The sequence below is a fragment of the Paramormyrops kingsleyae genome, chromosome 1, assembly GCF_048594095.1.
Source record: "Paramormyrops kingsleyae isolate MSU_618 chromosome 1, PKINGS_0.4, whole genome shotgun sequence".
NCBI lineage: Eukaryota > Metazoa > Chordata > Actinopteri > Osteoglossiformes > Mormyridae > Paramormyrops > Paramormyrops kingsleyae.
Genome location: NC_132797.1, coordinates 34116762 through 34137853, shown reverse-complemented (window position 1 = coordinate 34137853; position 21092 = coordinate 34116762). Strand labels below are relative to the sequence as shown.

At 42.8% G+C, this 21092-nt stretch overlaps 1 protein-coding gene across 2 annotated transcripts in view; it reads right to left on the bottom strand.

Moving 5' to 3' along the window:
• LOC111840773 (myosin-IIIb) overlaps positions 1-20323 on the bottom strand; it is an 80837-nt gene extending 60514 nt beyond the window's left edge. The window contains exons 1-3 of one of the 2 annotated variants that reach the window (XM_023805996.2): positions 20224-20323; positions 6631-6696; positions 1656-1811 (exon numbers count right to left, since the gene is read on the bottom strand). In XM_023805996.2, coding sequence (XP_023661764.2) covers positions 1656-1811; positions 6631-6696; positions 20224-20258 — 257 coding nt within the window. In that variant the 5' untranslated portion in view covers positions 20259-20323. Of the gene's footprint in view, positions 1-1655; positions 1812-6630; positions 6697-8551; positions 8562-20223 lie in introns of those variants that run through there. The other variant, XM_072714395.1, reaches the window with a different exon arrangement.
• Between the last annotated feature and the right edge of the window lie 769 nt (positions 20324-21092).

Genomic DNA, 21092 nt, shown 5'->3' with positions numbered 1-21092 from the left:
GTTAATTTGTATATAAACATCCCCAGCTCTGGGTAATTATCCCCCTCCCCACAGCGTGGAGCCCTATCTCATGCCTCCCAGCGTATTGACCTCGTCTAACGATGAGACAAGCTCACCGCGGGGGGAGACCGCATCACACTGCTGCCTCATGCTGGTGGGTTACCCAGCCTGTTTGCTCTCACTGCGTGTGGCTGCTGGGCTTGAAGCTGTAGGAGCTCAGTCCCATGAGCCATTGCTGGGGAGGCTGAGCCTGGGGGGCTGTTTCCGTCTGGCTCCAGAGTCCCATTACCTCTGGCACCAAACCAGTGTTTCCCAATCCTGTTCTTGGGGACCCACAGACAGTCCATGTTTTTGGGAGCTTGGAGGGAGCAAAAGTGTAGACTGTCCGACAGGGAGCTAGGAGGGAGCAAAAGTGTAGACTGTCCGACAGGGAGCTTGGAGGGAGCAAAAGTGTAGACTGTCCGACAGGGAGCTAGGAGGGAGCAAAAGTGTAGACTGTCCGACAGGGAGCTAGGAGGGAGCAAAAGTGTAGACTGTCCGACAGGGAGCTTGGAGGGAGCAAAAGTGTAGACTGTCCGACAGGGAGCTAGGAGGGAGCAAAAGTGTAGACTGTCCGACAGGGAGCTTGGAGGGAGCGAAAGTGTAGACTGTCCGACAGGGAGCTTGGAGGGAGCAAAAGTGTAGACTGTCCGACAGGGAGCTAGGAGGGAGCAAAAGTGTAGACTGTCCGACAGGGAGCTAGGAGGGAGCAAAAGTGTACACTGTCCGACAGGGAGCTTGGAGGGAGCAAAAGTGTACACTGTCCGACAGGGAGCTTGAAGGGAGCAAAAACATGGACTCGCTGTAGGTCCCCGAGGACTGGACTGGGAAACACGGCACTAAAACTATGCAACTGTGCTTAAGAGCAGGCTACACAAGGGAGGCACAGATAACACAAGCTCATTTTAATAGCAATGCTACAACCAGGCACATCACAGAGCCACTACAGGTTCTCCTACTAAAAACTAAATTGACTCTCCCAGGTCTCTAGCCCAAATTTGACCCCACTGCTACTGTGGGGTCAAAACTGCCCTCACTGTCACATCCAACTTCAGAACAAATGAACAGGGTCCATTCTGCTGAGATATTCCAGTGCGGCGTAGTGAAACCCTGCCACCTGCTGGTAGGCTGAGAAAAAACACCTAAAACACTCATCTACTACTTCCCTCCATTGCTGCTGTGAAAACACCCACCTTGACAAAACCGAAAATAAAAACAGGAGCAACATTCAGCTCTGTTCCCTCCCAAGAAACAATGCAATGTACACAATACAAATAAGCACAGGACTGAGGTCAGCAAATGAATACGCAATCTACAGTGTCTTACTATCGTTCACATTTTCACAGAGGCTTAACATAGACTATCTGGCTCAAGAAACAGTCAAGAGAGTGCTAACTGCGGAGCAGTCTAGACATCTATATCTATGTAAAAACAATCATTCTTAAGTCCATCTTCTATAACTGCTCATCCACGACATTTTGGTTTCATTAAAAAGCTCATTTTAAAATTGCTACTTTAAGGTATACGTCTACTGAGAGACACACCTATTGTCTTTCTAAAGAGCCCTTTTATGGATATAAAGTAGCCATGTTTACTACGGCTATGGGAGCACATACTTTGTCTTGGTCCTGCACCCGAAATCCTGCTGCTGGGAAATGAGGGTGGCCAAGCGCTGCCGCAGCGCCATGTCCTTTCCGTGGGCCTGCTTGATGAAGGGATGCTCCAGAAGGTGGGTGACCGAGGGGCGCTTCTCAAAGTCCTTTATCAGGCACCTGGAGAAAGGAGGGCAGAGACAGCCAACACGGGAAATGAAGGAACTTCACTTTCACCAGAGACCATTAACAGCTTCGTATTACCAAAGTCGCCGTCTTAATTCGGTAAGCGGAAGCACAAATGCACGAGGTAAAAGTCAGAAGGGGCACCTTCTTCACGCTAATGCTCCAACTGTGAGGAAAAACTGCAGAAAAGGTCTTGCTGCGGATGAAGTACAGAAGCGATATTCAGAAAAGAGAGAGTCTGAGGTGCACAAAATCCAGGTAAAATGTGAAAAAATAGCTGCTAACAGGTTCTGTTCTCAAAAACATATACTGAGATGGAGATATGTCTTTCAGCAAGAAGATTTTGCATCATCAGAAAATGTGATGATGATATACTTCGGTAAAAACTACAGAAAAGTGTTTCAGTCCCTGCTGTTTGGCTTTTCTATAAGGCTAGGTTCTGGCTCTTGTTTTCGGTCCAGTGGCTAGCAAGGCCTGACCCATCTCCCCATCTCCCCATCTCCCTTTCTCCCCCATTACTGCCGTGTCACCATAGCTACCACAGAGCCCAGCCTGCCAAACAATACAGCGCTCACCTCTGAGGGAACCTTTTACCAGGAAACAGCGTAAGGACATGCACAAGCCTAGTGTCACCATAACGGTATGACCCAAACTTTGCAGTTTTTTGCTGGAAATCTACTATATATAAATAATATTTACATATATGAACTATGTAGTCAATATCATAACAGAAAAATCTCTTTTTAAATAAAACTGAGCAATGACATATGAAAACCTCTTTGAAGAATAAGAGTTAAATCAAATGCATCCACTGGGCTGATGAACTATTACTCATCGGATTTATCTGACATCCACTGGATCATTCTTGTAAATGACAAATAGGCTGAGTAAAGTTCAAAAAAATAAAACCAGCTAGGATGTTTTGCAAAATTTTCCGCTGACTCGTCACTATTGAGCTTGTCAGTGGGGGGAGGGGTGCCGGAACGGTGCAGGTTCGCCCACGATGATCCCAGCTTCCCGGGTAGGGCTGTAACGTTAAGGCACATATTAGTCGACTATGGTTCAGTTACATCATTTTATGTTCAGTACATACATACATTCATATGAAATTAATGAGGGGCCCACATTTATGGACACGGGCGGAATCTAAATTCACAAGTAGATATACCACACATTCAAAACATTACACTAATTGTAGCCTTGAGTTGGTTATGCTTACATTCAGTCATATTGGCAGTTTGGGAAAGTTTTGGTTTTCAAATAAATTGCACCAACACTGGAGAGAGAGTAGCTAATAAAACCAGGACTGTCTTTCAGGTTTTTTCACACAGAAGTCGGATATGTTGCTAGAAACTCTTCCGACGTGCTGACTTTCTTGAATCGATGTCATGTGTACGACCAAAGCAAGCAGAAACTGCCTTGCAGCAGATTGGTCTTGATGACGTGTTCGCTTTCGTTTCACCTTAATGTTTCATTTTGCCCTAAAGTGTGCGGCCACCTTTCCATGTTCCTGGGCCAATTTTAACAGAATAACAAAACCATTTCGTAGGCCGTGAAGAATCGTGATGTGGCCGCGGGACTAGGGTTTAACATACGAGCCTTACTCCAGTGCCTTCTCTTTCTCCATGCTCCGTTCGAAACTCTTCAAAATTCATCCTTGTATGCTCTTAAATTTCATCCTTTATGCAAGCAACAGAAAGAGAATCGAAACAAGACAACATTCTGCCATCTCCCACTTCCTTAATCGACACTGAAATGTCGGCCCTTTCCTCTATCAGTATTTCCATGCTGAAAATGAATTCCCAGAATTCATTAGTGTCAGAACATTAAGCAAGGGATGCAGCCATTAGTGCAGGTGCCACTGTTGGGATCCTAAACACCAAGCCCACTCTGTCACAAAAGGCAGCTATTTGTTCACACAATTACGGCCGCTGATGATGCATTTATTACCAGGAACTGTGGCAGCGGCACACGTACGTTTAGGCCGGGGCGACGCGAGAGGGCCAGTCTTCAGAAACAGCCTGCACTGCCTGATACCATTGTCTACATTCAGCAGCTTGTGCTATACCACCTGTCAGCCTCTGTTTACAGAGCCATATATCTGTCTAGGGAGGCTGACTGGGATTCACTATGGCCTCAGACCCCCAGAGTTGTGGGTTTGATACCAGCCCTCAACAGTACAGAATAACGTACTGCTTTCACTCTGCTAACGTGGACATGGATGGAAGCCGGCTTGGTGTTGCACCTCTAGGCAGGATACTTCAGTAAACTATCTAGCTGATACATTTTTACAAAACTTGAGGTTGTGTAGAAATAAAGTGCAGTAATAGCACCACCAAAACAAGGTGTTCACAGCAAAACTAATATTGTATTTTTCAATTCTTTTTGACATCAAAATGATTCTGAGGCTCAGAAGCCACCAACCAATGAATCCTCCATCCCTCAGAAAAAAAGGTCCATCCGTAAAATGATATGGTTGATTCACCCACCTTGGTTCCATGGGATAACTGAGAAGAGACTTCACTCTCAATATAGGAAAAGACCAAAACCATTACTTTCATATGTACTTATTATACCAAAGATACATTGTGTTAGTGTTTGGGGCCTGTTTATACGCAGTGCTGCTCAGATGTGGGCCTTCAATTCAATTGACTAAAAAAGAAAAGGGGGCAAGATGCTGTGTCTGGGAATGAGTGGTGCTCTGCTGCACACCGATACTTACAGGCTCGGTCATCCCTAAAAATCTACCCTCCTACTTCATAGGCACTAGATAGCAGAACTGCCACCTACAGACGAAAAAGAATGAAAAAAAAACCATGGAGTGCATATTATGGATCTCAGCTAGCCACTGCTTTTACTTCATCACTGCCGGTTGGTGAGAGCCGGCACAGTGACAAATGCACAACTAACACAAATAAATGAGTCAATTACCTCTAATGCCTGCAGGTCCACAGCTGTACTGTCTGATGTTTTCATTATAAATAATGAAATAATGGCCTGCGCCTTTCAATCTGCTTCGGGAACGATGATAACAGCAGTGCAGAGGGGCAGACAGAAATCACCGCTTGGAAAATAACATGGGGCGAAAATCGAGTGCTTCTCATTTACACCCCCCTACCTCAGGCTTTAAATCTAAGCCAGGCTCAAGACTTTCAGCGCATATATTTGAACAAAATACTACGGCCTTCATTGGCTCTGGGGAGGGGGGCTGAATGCTTACCTGCCCTCTGTGATGTAGATGATAATTCCCAGTTCAAATACATTTGGTCCTTGTGAAGATTTACACAAATGGAACGCGGTAAGCGCCACATGATATAGAGCAAGTTGATGCTATCTAGCTAAAAAGTGATCAATTCAGCTGGCTGACACTGTAAATTCTCACAAAGACCTCACTAGTCAGAAACATCTCCCTCCCCAGAACTCCCTTTAGAAATGTTTAATTAGAATTAAAAGTAGAAATTAAAAAAAAGTAAAAAGTAGAATTAAAAAAAAATCCAGTATATAATCCCCTCCTGTGTTTATACACACATTGCTAATGTAGCAAGAAGCCAGACGTGCACCGATCCCCCCCCCCGGAGACCCATTCACTGCCGTACTGGACTAAATCTCAACGCATCAGAACACAAGCTCACACGCAATTGGACAGGGGCATCAAGTCTCTGCCTCTGGCAAAGGTAAAACGTGAAAGCTTTTGACATATCCCATAATAGTTCTACAACTATTATGTTCGATAAACAAAACAGAATGCTGGTGGGGAAAAACAGCTTAGCTGAAAAAATATTTTGTCTGGTTTGCAGAAAGAGTAACAAATATCAATGCTTCATATTTTTCTTACATTTATGTGTAAACACACACATTTCTCTCTTTCTTAGAATTCATTTTAACGCTGCATGCGTCTTCAAACACATTGCAACTTCAATTCATCCAAGTGAAAGCATTGCTCACTGCAAAACTGAGACCCAAAATAAAATATAGCATCTACTACAGAGGTGGCCTTCGTCAGCCCCCCAGGGAAGACTATTTGCAGTACTGTAGTCTACAGATTTAAGTATTTTAAAGGGGGGTCCTCTCCGTAGTATAGCTCTCATTTCACTTTGGATTTTCTACTCCTCTCTCTAATACATTGAGTCTGTTTTTAATCATCTTAATCGCAAACATATAGTGAGAGTAGTTTCTACAGATAAGCAGAACGTCACTTCACTGTCATATTATAGGATTTGGGCCCTATTAATCTGCAAAAAGTTAAATGAATCTACTGAACTTTGAGAGCAGGAAAACAGATTAGGCTGAGAATGCTTCCTTGTAGAGAAAAGCCTGAAGAAAAATGTCACTGCTCTGTAAGTTTTTTTTTTTTTAATGTACTAAATGCAATTATACTGTGCCATCAGAGTTAATTGAAGCACAATTTTAAAGTGAGGTCCCGGCTCTGCTGTTAATCACACAGACAAGCCTTTATACGCCACCTACCCACTACCCACTGCGAAGACATATTTCACAGTCTTGGAGCTGGCTGGACATCATCCAGCAAAGGTTATGTTGAATAATTCAGAGGCATAAGCACAGAACCACACCGCCAGTTAACAGTCCATAAAAGATGCCAAGTTCCTTTGTCTCACAGGATCAGTGCTGGAAACAAATCATAATCGGAAAACAATTTTCTCCTTAATGATGCAGCTTAGGATAAAATGCTCCCATGGGGGGTCTGGGTCTGACTCGAAACATGATTCCCCAGAGCCATGTGGGGCCAGGCTGGATGGGGGTGGGCGGGGCCAGTAGGAGGCGGGACATCGGTCCTGCCGGGAGGCATACTTACTGCGCAATGAAGTGGCTGAAGCCTCGGCACCACTGCTCCGGATGGCGCAGCGTGGGTGATGGATTCCTGCGAAGCACACATCCCACCAATCAAAAACAGGCAAGGGCAACACGATACATTATTAAAATGCTCTGCACTCCCCTCTTCACAGTTTTACTGTATCAAACCTATACAAAATGATGCCATGTTAGACCAAACAGCAATATCCAATTTGCTGTATCTTCATATACTCTATATTCATTTCTGCTGGCAGATTGATTTTCTCATTGCAGTGCAGAAAACCCCTTTTTCCCCCCAAAGAAAGATGTTAAGAACATGGCTCTGTTATACCGAACTCGGATATGTTGCTGGAAACACATGTAACATGCCAACTCATTTGAGATGACATCATCCAAGTCATTCAAAACCTTAGATTATTTTCACATGTTTGCATCAAAGACATTATTTTTGAGTTAAATTACTTCCCTCTCTCACTTAAACACAGGCCAATAATGCTAGCCAGCTAACTTGACCTGACAAGTCAAAACAGAGCAAGGTGGTGAAAACATAACTAGTGAAGATTTAAATTCCTTTGCTCTTGTGTAACTGTGATATGTAAGCCTTTCTTTACTCACACTGTTAGTTAAAAGTTACAGTGTGTTAGCATACATGTCAGGTACCATTAGCTAGATAGTAAACTATGTGGCTCTAGTCATGATCCCAGCAAGACAGTTATTAGTGCTAAACAAAAAACAATATTTTCATGCAGTGTTGCTGTAGTTTATACAACGATTGGTAAGAATTTTCTTCTGGACACTGTATCAGACATGTTCACACCTACTAGAAATAGTTCCAGTTGGTTTAGACAAGGGGTGGTGCTTGGGTAGATCATGCAGGAGGCATGACATGATGCAAAAATTGCTCTGCAGAAATTTAAGTGTTTTATTTACAGCATATCAAAGATGTTTCACCTGCTCTTTAGTTCAGATTACACCGCGGTCACATAACTGGTTCGTAATTTAATCAACTGAGTCCCTTGCTGTTTCGTGAATCTGTTGGACAATTTTGTCGTTGGCCCTTCCTGACAGTGTTTTCTGGCTGCTTGCATTCTTCTGTTTCTGTGCTAGTCACATGACAGAAACATTATCAACATGCCCACTTGCTCACAGTGAATTCTCCAGACAATTTTCTGCTCCATTCACACATGGAATTAAATTACCTGGACTTTATACCAGGGAGCTAGCAGGGAAAAGCCCATTAAATGACCGGTACGACAGATTCGGACATTTGCGTACACCTGTACAGCCCCTGTTGGTAATGTCTAGAAATGTTCAGAGTGGCAGTGCACGTCTGAAAGGGGCTGATGTGTTGTTTAGTCTGGGGGTAATATCTTGCTAATATCTTTATGGCCTTAGGTCCTGACTCATAAAATGTCTTACGAATCTTAACTTCTTCTGTTTCATGCTTTAAAATATTCTATATCTTCCCCTGTACTTCTTTTATTTATTCTGATATCTCAGCATCAGAAATTTTTATGTGCTTTTATATATATATGTATATATATATATATATAGTGGTACCTCGGTTTTCAAACTCACTAGAACTCGAATTTCTTGAAAGTCGATCTAACCAGTTTGACCTAGATCTCGATCTGTATATCAGAAGTCGAAGCGTGAACCCTGACCTAATATAAATTGTACGCGCCAGGAAATGAATCATACTGCAATGCAATTCTTACTTGAATGCCTTCCTCACAGACTGGACAATTAACCAAATAAAGCAGCGCAACATTACAGTAACTAACAATAAATAAACCACTAACTTACGTGTACTATTAGAGCATTTATATCATTTATTTAAACTTTATTTTACCAGGTAAATCAACTGAAAACCAGTTCTCACTGCTTTACGTGATATTCGGGAGAAATAGCAGATTACGCACCGGAACTGCCTGGGATACAAACGTCATGCGTGTAACTAAACTCTTCAGCCAATAAGGGCAAAGGTGTGTCGTCACGGAGGCGGTTCCAGTTTGTGCAGCCGGGTGAGAGGTCGCAATGCATCTAACCGTAATGCATTGCGTCAGGATCAGAATACGTTGCTTTAAGCCAGCGCTGTAAGCAAGTCGAACGCACCCAAAGACCGGACTGGGGAAACAAGCTGAAACGCGGACTTAACACAGAGGACTAATGACAACAACCAGAAACAGCTGATCACATGGGGATCCCACAAGAGGTTAACGAGGAAGCGTTGCACACGGAAGGAGCGGACGATGTTGGGATAAGATCTTTATCGTTTGGAAGCCATTAAGAAAAAAATGCTATTCTTGTTTTATTCTGTTCATTTTGTGTTTAAATGCTAAAAAAAAACAAAAAACATATTTAGGTGTAATTTTGGGGGGCCGGGAACCAATTAATTGGTTTTCCATTATTTCTTATGGGAAAATTCGATCAGAACTTGAACTTTCTAGGATTCTATCCGGAGTCCGGAACGGATTAAGTTCGAGAACCGAGGTACCACTGTGTGTGTGTGTGTGTGTGTGTGTGTGTGTGTGTGTGTATATATATATATATATGCGCAAATAAGTGTCTTTTAGGTTTTGTCATTCAGACACATTGACAGATGCATTGCCCTTGGATTGCAACTGTTCATAATTGCGGCTGCAGTTTTAATAATTAATTATTTCATAACTACTACTAAACTGTACCAGAAACGCAACAAACTGTGAACCCAAAACTGAAGTTTGTACCAAATTTTTCATACTTTGAATTTTGTGCACAATTACAGTACATTCCTATTGTTAACAGAAAAAAAAAACATCAAGCCATGACTCCTGACGAAAACTAGGCCTTTTCGAATATGCCACTCTGGGTGTGCTGGAAGGCCTGTTCCACCCCCAGCCACCTGCAAAGCCCCAAAGTTAAAACACAGGAACGTGCAGTGCTGGGAAGTGGAATACACTGAGGAGGAAGAGAGTGATAAATTACACTTGGCTCCCCGCTGTCTGGCAGGAAGCATCTGCTGAGAGGAGGCCAAAATTATGTGGGCAAGTGATTCCTCCGTCAAGGACAATTCAAAAAGGCAATCAGTAACATAGAAAGTACCTCTGAGGAAGCATTACAAACTGAGCTGCATGTCACCAGGGCAATGCCTGGGCTCAGCAAGCAATATGTAACCAGGGCTCAGCTTCAGAAAGCAATCGGTAACTAAGGGTGCTGCCTGGACTCAGTGATAGCAAGCGATACATAACCCGGTTGATGCTTGAGGTCAGCTACTGCCAGCAGTATGCAACCAGGCCAATGCTTGGTAGGGCTGCAGCAGTATCCCGGTTTCACGGTATACCAAGGTAAGAAAGTTGACTTAACACATCATGTACATGTTAAAAATAATTTTTTTATTTATATTGAAACGAGAGCCTTTTTACACATACAGTGGTACCTCAGAACTCGAAATTAATCCATTCAGAACTTTAGGACCGAATCCTAAAAAGTTCGAGTTCTGATCGAATTTTCCCCAATAGAAATAATGCAAAACCAATTAATTGGTTCCCGGCCCCAAAAAATTACACCAAAATATGTTTTTTTTTTAGCATTTAAACACAAAATGCATCGGACAAAACAAGAAAAGCATATACTGTACTAAACACATCTAAGCACATTTATCAAAACAGTAACTTTTAAAGTAAGAAAATAAATGTATCCAAACAATGTGTCATGACCCGATCGTCTGCTCCTTCCGTGTGCCACGCCCCCTCGTTAACCACGTGTGGAATTCCCATGTGATCAGCTGTTTCTGGTTGTTTTCATTAGCTCTCTGTATTTCATCCGCGTTTCAGTTTGTTTCCCCAGTCCCGTCATTGTATTGTCCGTCTGCGTTTTGCCTGCCTTACCTGTAATTAAACCCCGTATTCCCCGATACCCTGACGTCTGCGCCTTTGTCTCCATTTCGTCCCGGCTGGGCAGGACAATATTATTATAATTAAATGTATTAATGGTTTATTATTAATATTTAAATAATTAATAAGAAATCTTTATGGTTAAATGTATTTTATTATATAATAATAATTACTGTTACTGTCTGTCATTGTCTAAATGTATTTTTACTGTCTAAATATATGTATTCAGCTAGTGTAAACATGCACGATGCTATCACAGCGAATGCGAGGCTGAGACTGAAGCCTTACCCTTTGTTTCCGCTGAGAGACATGCCACGTGACTCATTTCCCCGCGCATACAAGTTATCTTAGGTCGGCGTTTACGGTTTGACTTCTGAGATTCAGATCGAGTTCTAGGTAATTTTTTTTCGAACTGGTTGGTTCGACTTTTAAGAAATTTGAGTTCTAATGAGTTCGAGAACTGAGGTACCACTGTACTTCCATTTCTAAACTTTTTCTACATTAAAGCAACCCATACTGTTGTACCCTAATGCTTGGGGTCAGCTACAGCAAGGAACATGAAAGCAAAGGCAAGGTCTGGGCCTGGCCACAGCAAGCAATTCATAATCAATGCAATGCAGCAATAGCAAGCAACATGCAATCATGGTGATGCCTGGGCTCAGCTACAGCAAGCAACATGCAATCATGGTGATGCCTGGGCTCAGCTACAGCAAGCAACATGCAATCATGGTGATGCCTGGGCTCAGATATAGCAAGTTAACTATGGCATTGCTGCTCAGGATAACTGAGGACACTGTGAGAGGTGAACTTTGAGGGAATTTGTACAGAAACCACAGGATTTTGTCATCGTGAGAACGCTGCTTATCAATGTAAGAACACACTACAATAGCAAACAAATGTAGGTCATAGCTCAGAAACAGAGCAGCCAATAGCACCCATGTAATTTTAGAAATGTAACTTTAAAATCTCTCCTATAATGTATAGGTAGACAGAATTTGTTGGGGGAGACAATTCAGCTTGACAAGAGCACAGCAGGGTTTCGTATCGCTTGTGGACTGTTCAACAGGGAAATGTTCAAAGTCTCAGGAAGCAAGAAGATCTTGTGTTCATACTACATGGTAAGAAAACTAAAATAGTAAGAGAAATCAGAAGAAACAGAAAACAGCTGAGAAGAGATGTGGCCAAAAATAGGAATCACCAGGGAATCTAAGGCAGGGGCTGGACATGGCATCCCTGACTGGGCGGGACATTCGAATGGGGATTCCCAGGAGGGCATGGCTGCTCTGCTAAGGAATCCCTACATGAGCTGAGTGACATCAATGGAGCCCAGTGACATTGACAGATACACTGACTGGAAAGATGGAGGATTTCAGTTTGTTCCCCCTCCATTACTCAACTCTATTATTTTTTTTAACACCACAACAGATTAATACAACTGTAAACAGGAAATTTATTTGACCATAATACAATGTGTGAATTTTGCAGTAATGAAGAGATTATGTCATTGTGCAAAGGAGCTAATCAGATCAGATGGCAGACAAATGGCACAAGTCATCCAGGGTCTGTATCACTAAGCTGGTTGAACGAAGTCAGGGTTCAAAGATAATTTGCAGCTTGACAAAACTAAACAAATGGAATCCAAGATAAACAGTATCACAACACTGACTAAAACAATCTGTGTCACCAGGTTTTCTTACTGATATCATGGTTTCTTCCCAAGCATGTGCACATCAGGGTTGGGGCCATTCCGGAATGCATTGATCAATTCCAGTCCAAATCAGGAAATGGAACTGGAGTTGGAACTTAAATCACCCTGAAATTCAAATTCAACTCCAATTCTGTTCCCCGTAGTTTTTTTCCCAATCCTAGCTCCAGTTCCATTTCCTGACGCTCCGGCCACCCTGTCCGTGACGCCAGCAAACGCTGACGCTCTGGCCGCCCGCAGTATGAACGTACAGAACACGGTACAAGAGCGCCAGTTCAGCACCCACGGTTCTGTACAGCACTAGCATGGCTGGTCGACAGCCAATAGCAGACACACTGCTGTTCTGACACGGCCTGGCTGCCTTGGAAAGTCTTTAGAAGTCAGCCTGAGATCCATGTTGCCCTCACCATGAGCAGCAGAGCCAGGTGCTAACCTCCTCTGGGGCTGACTGCTCTGATCTTCCAGGCGCACAATGCTTCCCAGTTTCAGTTTCCTTTCACATAACAATCTCCTGTCATATATCCAGATGAAGTCCACTCTCCTCAGGTTAATATGCTATCACAGAGACTGACAAAGGCCGACATTCTGCCGTCATTTCGCTCAATGATCACTTCCATTAGGCTGGACGCAAGCCCGGACTTTTAAATAAAGCTTTATTTAACACTGTCCAATCTAGCTGACTGAACACAGTCTTGGACACCTTTCCTTCTGCTAATTATGCAGCAGTCTTTGTAATTTTATAAACTTTTCATTTGCAAAGGCTTTGCCTCGTGGCTTTCGTACTTCGAAGAAAAGCAGCTTAGAAAATCACCTCAAGCAATTAAGCTTCCGGCAGATTACTTTTCACAAAAAATACTCTCCGAGCTCAGTAATTAATTCTGCTCTTTTATATTGTATGGCTTTACCCCTTAAACTCATTTATTGCTTTTGTCCATGACCAGCACCACTTATGACCATGTGATGTAATTAACAAGCAGACACTGAACACTGTTATCTGTGTTTTCGATGCGATGATTCTTGGGGGAGACTGAAAAATGAGTCTGTCATTGTGGGCACTTCCTACTCAGATAATGTGGTTTAATCAACCAATCAGTCTATTGCAATCAATGACTCCTAACAAAACTTTGGCAATTTACCCATTTCTTTTTTAAGTACTTCTTTGGATCACGGATACATTATTTCACAATTTGTCTCCCAAAAATAAGAACACAAACATACACACCAGGGTACAAAGCCCCTAAATAGGGACAGGGCTGGAAAATATTATTAACAGTTTCAAGTTCCCTTTCAAAACATTTGCAGTTCCTCGCAATCCTGTCTTTTGCCATGTTATGCTATGCACTCATTCACTGCTGTGCCATGTTATGCTATGCACTCATGCACTGCTGTGCCATGTTATGCACTCATTCACTGCTGTGCCATGTTATGCTATGCACTCATGCACTGCTGTGCCATGTTATGCTATGCACTCATTCACTGCTGTGCCATGCTATGCACTCATGCACTGCTGTGCCATGTTATGCTATGCACTCATGCACTGCTGTGCCATGTTATGCTATGCACTCATGCACTGCTGTGCCATGTTATGCTATGCACTCATGCACTGCTGTGCCATGTTATGCTATGCACTCATGCACTGCTGTGCCATGTTATGCTATGCACTCATTCACTGCTGTGCCATGTTATGCTATGCACTCATTCACTGCTGTGCCATGTTATGCTATGCACTCATGCACTGCTGTGCCATGTTATGCTATGCACTCATGCACTGCTGTGCCATGTTATGCTATGCACTCATGCACTGCTGTGCCATGTTATGCTATGCACTCATGCACTGCTGTGCCATGTTATGCTATGCACTCATGCACTGCTGTGCCATGTTATGCTATGCACTCATTCACTGCTGTGCCATGTTATGCTATGCACTCATTCACTGCTGTGCCATGTTATGCTATGCACTCATGCACTGCTGTGCCATGTTATGCTATGCACTCATGCACTGCTGTGCCATGTTATGCTATGCACTCATTCACTGCTGTGCCATGTTATGCTATGCACTCATGCACTGCTGTGCCATGTTATGCTATGCACTCATTCACTGCTGTGCCATGTTATGCTATGCACTCATGCACTGCTGTGCCATGTTATGCTATGCACTCATGCACTGCTGTGCCATGTTATGCTATGCACTCATGCACTGCTGTGCCACGCATCCAACAGATCCAACAGTATTGGATCACCTTATTGATTTTTCTTTGAACTTGGTCTAAAACACAGATACAGGAGCATAAGAAGTGGGGGGAATGTGTACCCCCCAATATTTAATTTAGATTTTTTGGTCCCTCTGATAAATACACACGTGAACAAATTTGTTGGTACCCTTACAGCTCATTGAAACAATGTGTATGTGAAAAGAAATAATTTGTTGTTGTTTATTTTACGAAGACATGCTAAAATAGTATGGACAGATTTGTTGGTAGCCCTAAAGAGACTATTTATCCTTGCATTATAGTCATGTTTCAAACTAAGTGTTTAACCTTAATTAGTATCAATATTTTCATCAGCCGTTCAGCCTATTTATAGGGAAAGAACATACTACTGTGTTGTTTGGTATCACTGTGTGCACCACACTGAACATGGACCAGAGAAAGCAAAGGAGAGAGCTGTCTGAGGAGCTCAGAAAGGAGATTATAGATAATCAGGTCAAAGGTAAAGGCTATAAGACCATCTCCAAGCAGCTTCATGTTCCTGTGACCACAGTTGCCAATATAATTAAAAAGTATAAGGTTCATGGGACTGTGGCCAACCTCCCAGGACGTGGATGCCAGAAGAAATGCAGCTCCAGGTTGATCAGAAGGATAGTGTGGATGGTAGAAAAAGAGCCAAGGAAACCATCCAAAACCATTCAAGCTGAGCTCCAAGGTCAAGGTACGTCATTTTCTGATTGCACCATCTGTCGCATTTTGAACAATAATGGGCTCCATGGATGAAGACCCAGGAGGCTCCACTATTAACAGAAAAACATAAAGCCAGAGTGGAATTTGCCAAAATGCATGTTGATAACCCAAAGTTTCTGGGAGAATGTCCATTGGACTGATGACACAGAACTTGAGCTTTTGGCCAGTCACATCAGCTCTATGTGTACAGAAGGAAAATTAAGCTTTAAAAGAAGAGAACACCATACCTACTGAGAAACATGGAGGGGGGTCGGTTTTGTTTAGGGGCTGCTTTGCTGTATCTGACACGGGGAACCTTGAATCTATGCAGAGCACAATGAAGTCTCAAGACTAACAAGGCATCCTGGAATGAAACATACTGTCCAGTGTCAGAAAGCTCAGCCTCAGTCACAGGTCATGGGAACATACAGCTAAATAATCAAATAATCAAAATCAAGGTCTGACGCATGTTACATAAACAATAACGGATGCCATTAAACTTTTGTTTCAAGTTATATCAGAGATAGTTTATTTGATAGTGTTTATTTGCTTTTTGTGGAAGGGTACCAACAAATTTGTCCACGTCTATAGATCTTTAGGCTTTATCTATCAATCTGTCTGTTGGCCTTTGTCTATCTGTCTGTCAGTCACCCAGCATTTTTGTGCTTAGGTTTGACTGGGGAGACATCCACCTCATCTGAAAGTCCTCTTTACTCTCAACCTCCTTCAGATAAGGTCCCCGAAGAAAAAACGGTCAGATAAGAAGACAGAAGGAAAGAAAGACATGACTTGTTGCACACAGGGCCAGAGTGACTGCAGCTGTCAGGGGCAAACCCATGTCTTTGCTCTCAAACTTCAACATACATACAGCATTCTATAATAGGGGAGGCATTATACTAAGGTATTGTGCCAGAGCAGTCAGGAGATCCTGATGTGATACCTGAAACTCCAAATGAACGAATCATAAGTTGACCCAGACCATCGAGCTACTAGGCCAGTGTTTCTCAACCTGGAAAATGAGACAGAGCAAAAACGTGGACTGTTTGGTGGTCCGTGAGCACTGGGTTGACAAACCCTGTACTAGGCCTATTTGCCAGTATCATGTTGAAATCCCAGCTATGGATGAGCATTGGGTCATTTAAAAGGGAAAAAAAAAATGTTTTGATATTAAAGTCTTGAAGTAAAAGTTGAATTCTATACATAGCTCCTCCTAGCAGAGTGGTTCCCAAAGTGGAGGACTGCGAGATGATTTGCAGAATATGTCTATAAACAAAATGTGAAAAATATCATATTTTAACTGTAACCGCAACCAGTCAATTGAAATAAATCTGCCAATGGGGCCCCCCAGTCAGAAAAATATATAATCAGGACTCAGTAGCTTGCACTGTAATAATGGCTGGAGACCACTACTATAAACCCAGTGGGGGTCCTGAGTCTCTGGCACTCTTATTTTGGGATTGTGTGTTTGGGACCCCACATCCTAGCAGACGTGACCCATAAAGCAGCTGAAAGTAAGGCATCTGTATGGTGTTGTCATCTAAGACGATTCACCTCCTACTGATATCTCACAGCCACTGACAGGTTTCTACCATTTAACTTTGAGTGTGGTACTGTCATAGGATGTCACCTTTGCAATAAGTCCAGTTTGTAAAATTTCTTCCCTATTAGATATTCCATGGTCAACTGTAAGAGGTATTATTGCAAAGTGGAAGCTTTATGAACAACAGAAATTTAAAGTGGCAGACCGTGTTAAGTAACACAGCGGGGTGGCCGAGTGCTAAGGAGCATAATGTGTAAAAGTCACCAACACTCTGCTGACTCAATAACTGCAGAGTTCCAAACTTTCTCTGGCTTTAACTCCAGCACAAAATCTGTGTACCGGGAGCTTCATGGAATGGGCTTCCATGGCCGAGCAGCTGCATGCAGGCCTCACATCACCAAGCGCAATGGCAAGTGTTGGATGGAGTGGTGTAAAGTGCGCCACCACTGGACACTGGAGCAGTGGAAACTTGTTTTGTGGAGTGACCAACCATGCTTCTCTGTCTGGAATTCTGTCTGATGGATAAGTCCGGGTTCGGTGGATACCAGGAGAACATTACCTGTCTGACAGCATTGTGCCAACTGTAAAGTTTGGTGGAGGAGGGATAATGAGTTTGGTGTGGAAGAACTGGACTGGCCCACACAGAGCCCTGACCTCAACCCTATCAAACACCTTTACGAACTAGGCCGTCATAACCAACATCAGTGCCTGACCTCGCAAAAAAAACACGGATGAATGGGTAAAAATTTCCAGACACGCTCCAAAATCTTGTGGAAATCCTTCCCAGAAGAGTGGCAGCTGTTATAGCTGCAAAGGGGGAACCAGCTCCATATTGATGGCCTTCCTATTGATTTATATGTTTCTTCTTCCTATCAAACAAAAAGAGAATTGAGCTAATAGCAGTAAAACTATAATATTTTAAAGTGTGGGTTTGCATGTAGGGAAAATAACACATCAGCAAACTATGAAACAATTCTAAAACTGGTATGCAGACAGAAGGAAACTAATTTTATGGAAAAATGAGAAGTACAGAGTAAAATTAATGTTAAATTCCTGTATATCTGAAAGCCGCCCATCTCTGCTATACAGTTTTCAAAATTCACCAAGCTACTACTGAATGTAAAGTGTAAAAAAGCTACATTTTGACACCTTCAAAGACTTATGAAAACTGTTTTTTTTTTTTTTTTTTAATCCAGCTCCTTTTTTTTGATGCAGCCACTTTGTGGTTTCAGTTAGCCCCTCCCCCTTACGATGCAGAGCCATAAAGATCCAGGAGCAGCTCCAGGCATTATCACCAGCTCCTTCCAGACATCCACCCTTAAGACAATGTTCCAGACACTATTTAACAGAATTTCTTAAACGTGTTAAAGGTTAGTACACATTACTATGAAGGCATAATACTCATCTGGCACACTGATAGCTGTGATTACGCAGGGGTAGGTGAATATAATATGATCTCAGAACGGACCCCGGGGTGGGGGTGGGGGGCTGGAATGAAATTAGCTTTGTAAAGTTTGGCAATTTCAATATATCAAGTCATGGCTATGAATACATCAAAACAACTGCGGGTAGAAGGACAGGAGGAAGAAAAATCCGAAAATTATTTTCCAGGACTTCCAGGTCATAGCAGCCATGCTAACAAAGGCTGCTGAGTAGCTGATATTGATAAACCCTCCATCCCAAGATAAAAGGCATTGTATACATATATAGCACCAGTGAGAGAGAAGACATCGGCTTGTAGGACTCAAGACCCCAGAGGATCTAGGTGTTGCAGACTCATAGGAAAAAATGTATGTCTATGTAAACAACAAACAGGTAATGCACAACTGGAACTGTGTGCCAAGAGGGGCACAAAGAGGTCACTTTAATGGATCTTTTGCTGAGTGCATAAGCAGCAAGGTTGCCAGTGTTTTTCTGGCATAGAAATTACGTAAATCTTCCCTGCAAATCCTCATTAAAACAGTTAAGTGGTGCTAAACATCAGAAGCTTTTCTTCTTCCTGAAGTATTTCTAAATAAAACCGATGTAGTGCACTGTGATGACCCTGTAAGAACAGCCTCACACATCTCATGGAAACAGTGGGGAGCCCTCCAGTGTGGATCAGTAAGCTCATGATGTCAGCAGGGCCACGTGCTTTATCAGGACGGGCAAAACAGCATCTGGCACAGAGTGTGATTGTAGCTGACATGTAAACAAAACAGAACCTGGCTGATTGTAGCTGACATGTAACCAAAACAGCACCACAACTCCGAGGCTCAGGCTTCAAAGTATAAAATCCCACACCGGCAAAAAAAAAAACTCATGATGACCCAACCCCAAGCCCCCACCCCCCGACACCCATATAAATTCAGCTGCTTCTGTGCGTTGATGGGAAAACGTATTCCAGACAGATGACATGTTAACAGAATCATTTCATGGTTCAGCACAGTGATTCATCTTGTGGCTGCCCAGCCAGGGGCCGCAACAAGATTTATGTGCTGGGGCAGAAAAAAAAAAATCCATTTTGATAAAAAATAAAAAAGAAACCATCATCTCATAGGAAAACAAAAACAGAACAGACTCCAGTGCATGTCCACCCCTTCATTCGAGAAACACAATCAATATCCTCAAACCCTAAACCAGTGCAAAAAATCAGAGATAAAAAACTACAAGCTTTGAAATAATTAACTTATTGACAAACTACTAATACCTTAGTGACTTTGTAAAAAAGAGCTGAAAATTGCTATTGGGAATACATTCAAAATTTTTGATTTGGTACACACTACACAGCATCTTTCACACTTCAGCTTCTGCTAAACTGAATTCAATTCAACACACTGTATATGTTTCACAGCAGAGATAGATATATTAAAACTGAGATCTATCCTGAATTTTAAGGGATGGCAGGAGGGTAGGAGCAGTCCCCTTTATCCAAAGATGTTGGAGCATGCCATGTGACTTCCTGTGACCAATTTACAGGCAGCACTTATGCCCACGTGAGCAGCCTGTGACACTGCTTCAGGAGGGCAGTTTCATTCCAGTGACATGCTGGCGCCCGCCTCACGCCCCCTTGACGGGGACCCGCGGACAGGCTCATTTGCATATGAATACAGCTAATCACAAATGCAAATTGCAATCAGGATGGGGAAATCTGGAAACAAAAGGGCCTGATTATGGTGCCTTTGCGCCCAGAAACCAATCGCAGTGATTGTACTACTGCAGCGATTAAATAACAAGCTGATATTTGTGCAGGCAAGGTATAGCGGAATACAGCACAAGCTATTCTAAAATAATGTCACCTCTAAATAAACTCTAACAGATGACCATTTTGTGAAAAATGAAGTGACTTAATATTCCATATTTAGTTATAGGGCACTTGTGGCATCAATATTATAAAATGGAGATTGGCATCATTTTTAATGCTGGCAGCTTCCCTGACAGCCAGCCATCATTCTAGCTATTATCCTGCTTATATTCTAACAGGCCACTTTAGACAAGGGCAGCTGCATGTCTCCAGCAGCCGGCAGCGGCGTGCTGAGAGCGCCCTCTAGTGTCTCACCTTGGGATCTTGAAGAGGGCTTTGACTGGGTGCATCTCAGAGAGAGGGGGATCCCCTTCGGCCAGCTCGACGGCTGTGATGCCCAGCGACCAGACATCGCAGCGGGCATCATACGAATAGTCGTACTGCTGCTCACAGGCGATGACCTGCAGCGTGGAATGGAAAATGGAGGGTGGTAAATAGAGCACTGTCTGTGCACATCCCAGGCTCCTACGCTTATAGCCACGGTCAGCTACGATGATCCATTAAGCAAGTAGCTTCTTCTTTGTCACCAGAAAATCAGCGCAGTGCATGACGTAAAACGCAACATGTAAGGATGTAAGTACCTAATCTAAGACTGTGCTGTATAATCAGCTATACAAATGTGTAACATAAGTTTCTAAAAATAAAATGGCCTGACAGAGACATATATAAGAAATAATGACTCGTTGGAGCAAGCTAAAATGTCAAATGTTAGTCACAATACTGAAGGTGGTGTTTCATGTTCTTTAGCTAAGGTTTAATACTTAATGCTGTGTACAAAACAAATATAAAATATTAAAATGCATTTGACTTTTTTTTTTTTTATGATATTTTAAATTCCTCTAAAATATAGAAGAACTGAATATTTATTTTAATCTGCTTTCACATTAATTGACTTGTTTTAAATGCGATTTTTTTAAAGCTTTATGTTGCCCCATATTTTTATCCTCACCTCATTTGATGGCAATAATCAAAACCCACAGCTGATTTGCCTCTAATTGCCCCACAGGGCAGTTACAAAAGTGGTCTGCTGATCACGCCTCATTTCGGCAAAGACAGAGCCCTTGGCCACAGACTCCCATCTATTAACCTTGGCGTGCCCTCCAGAGTGGTGGGGGGGGGGGGGG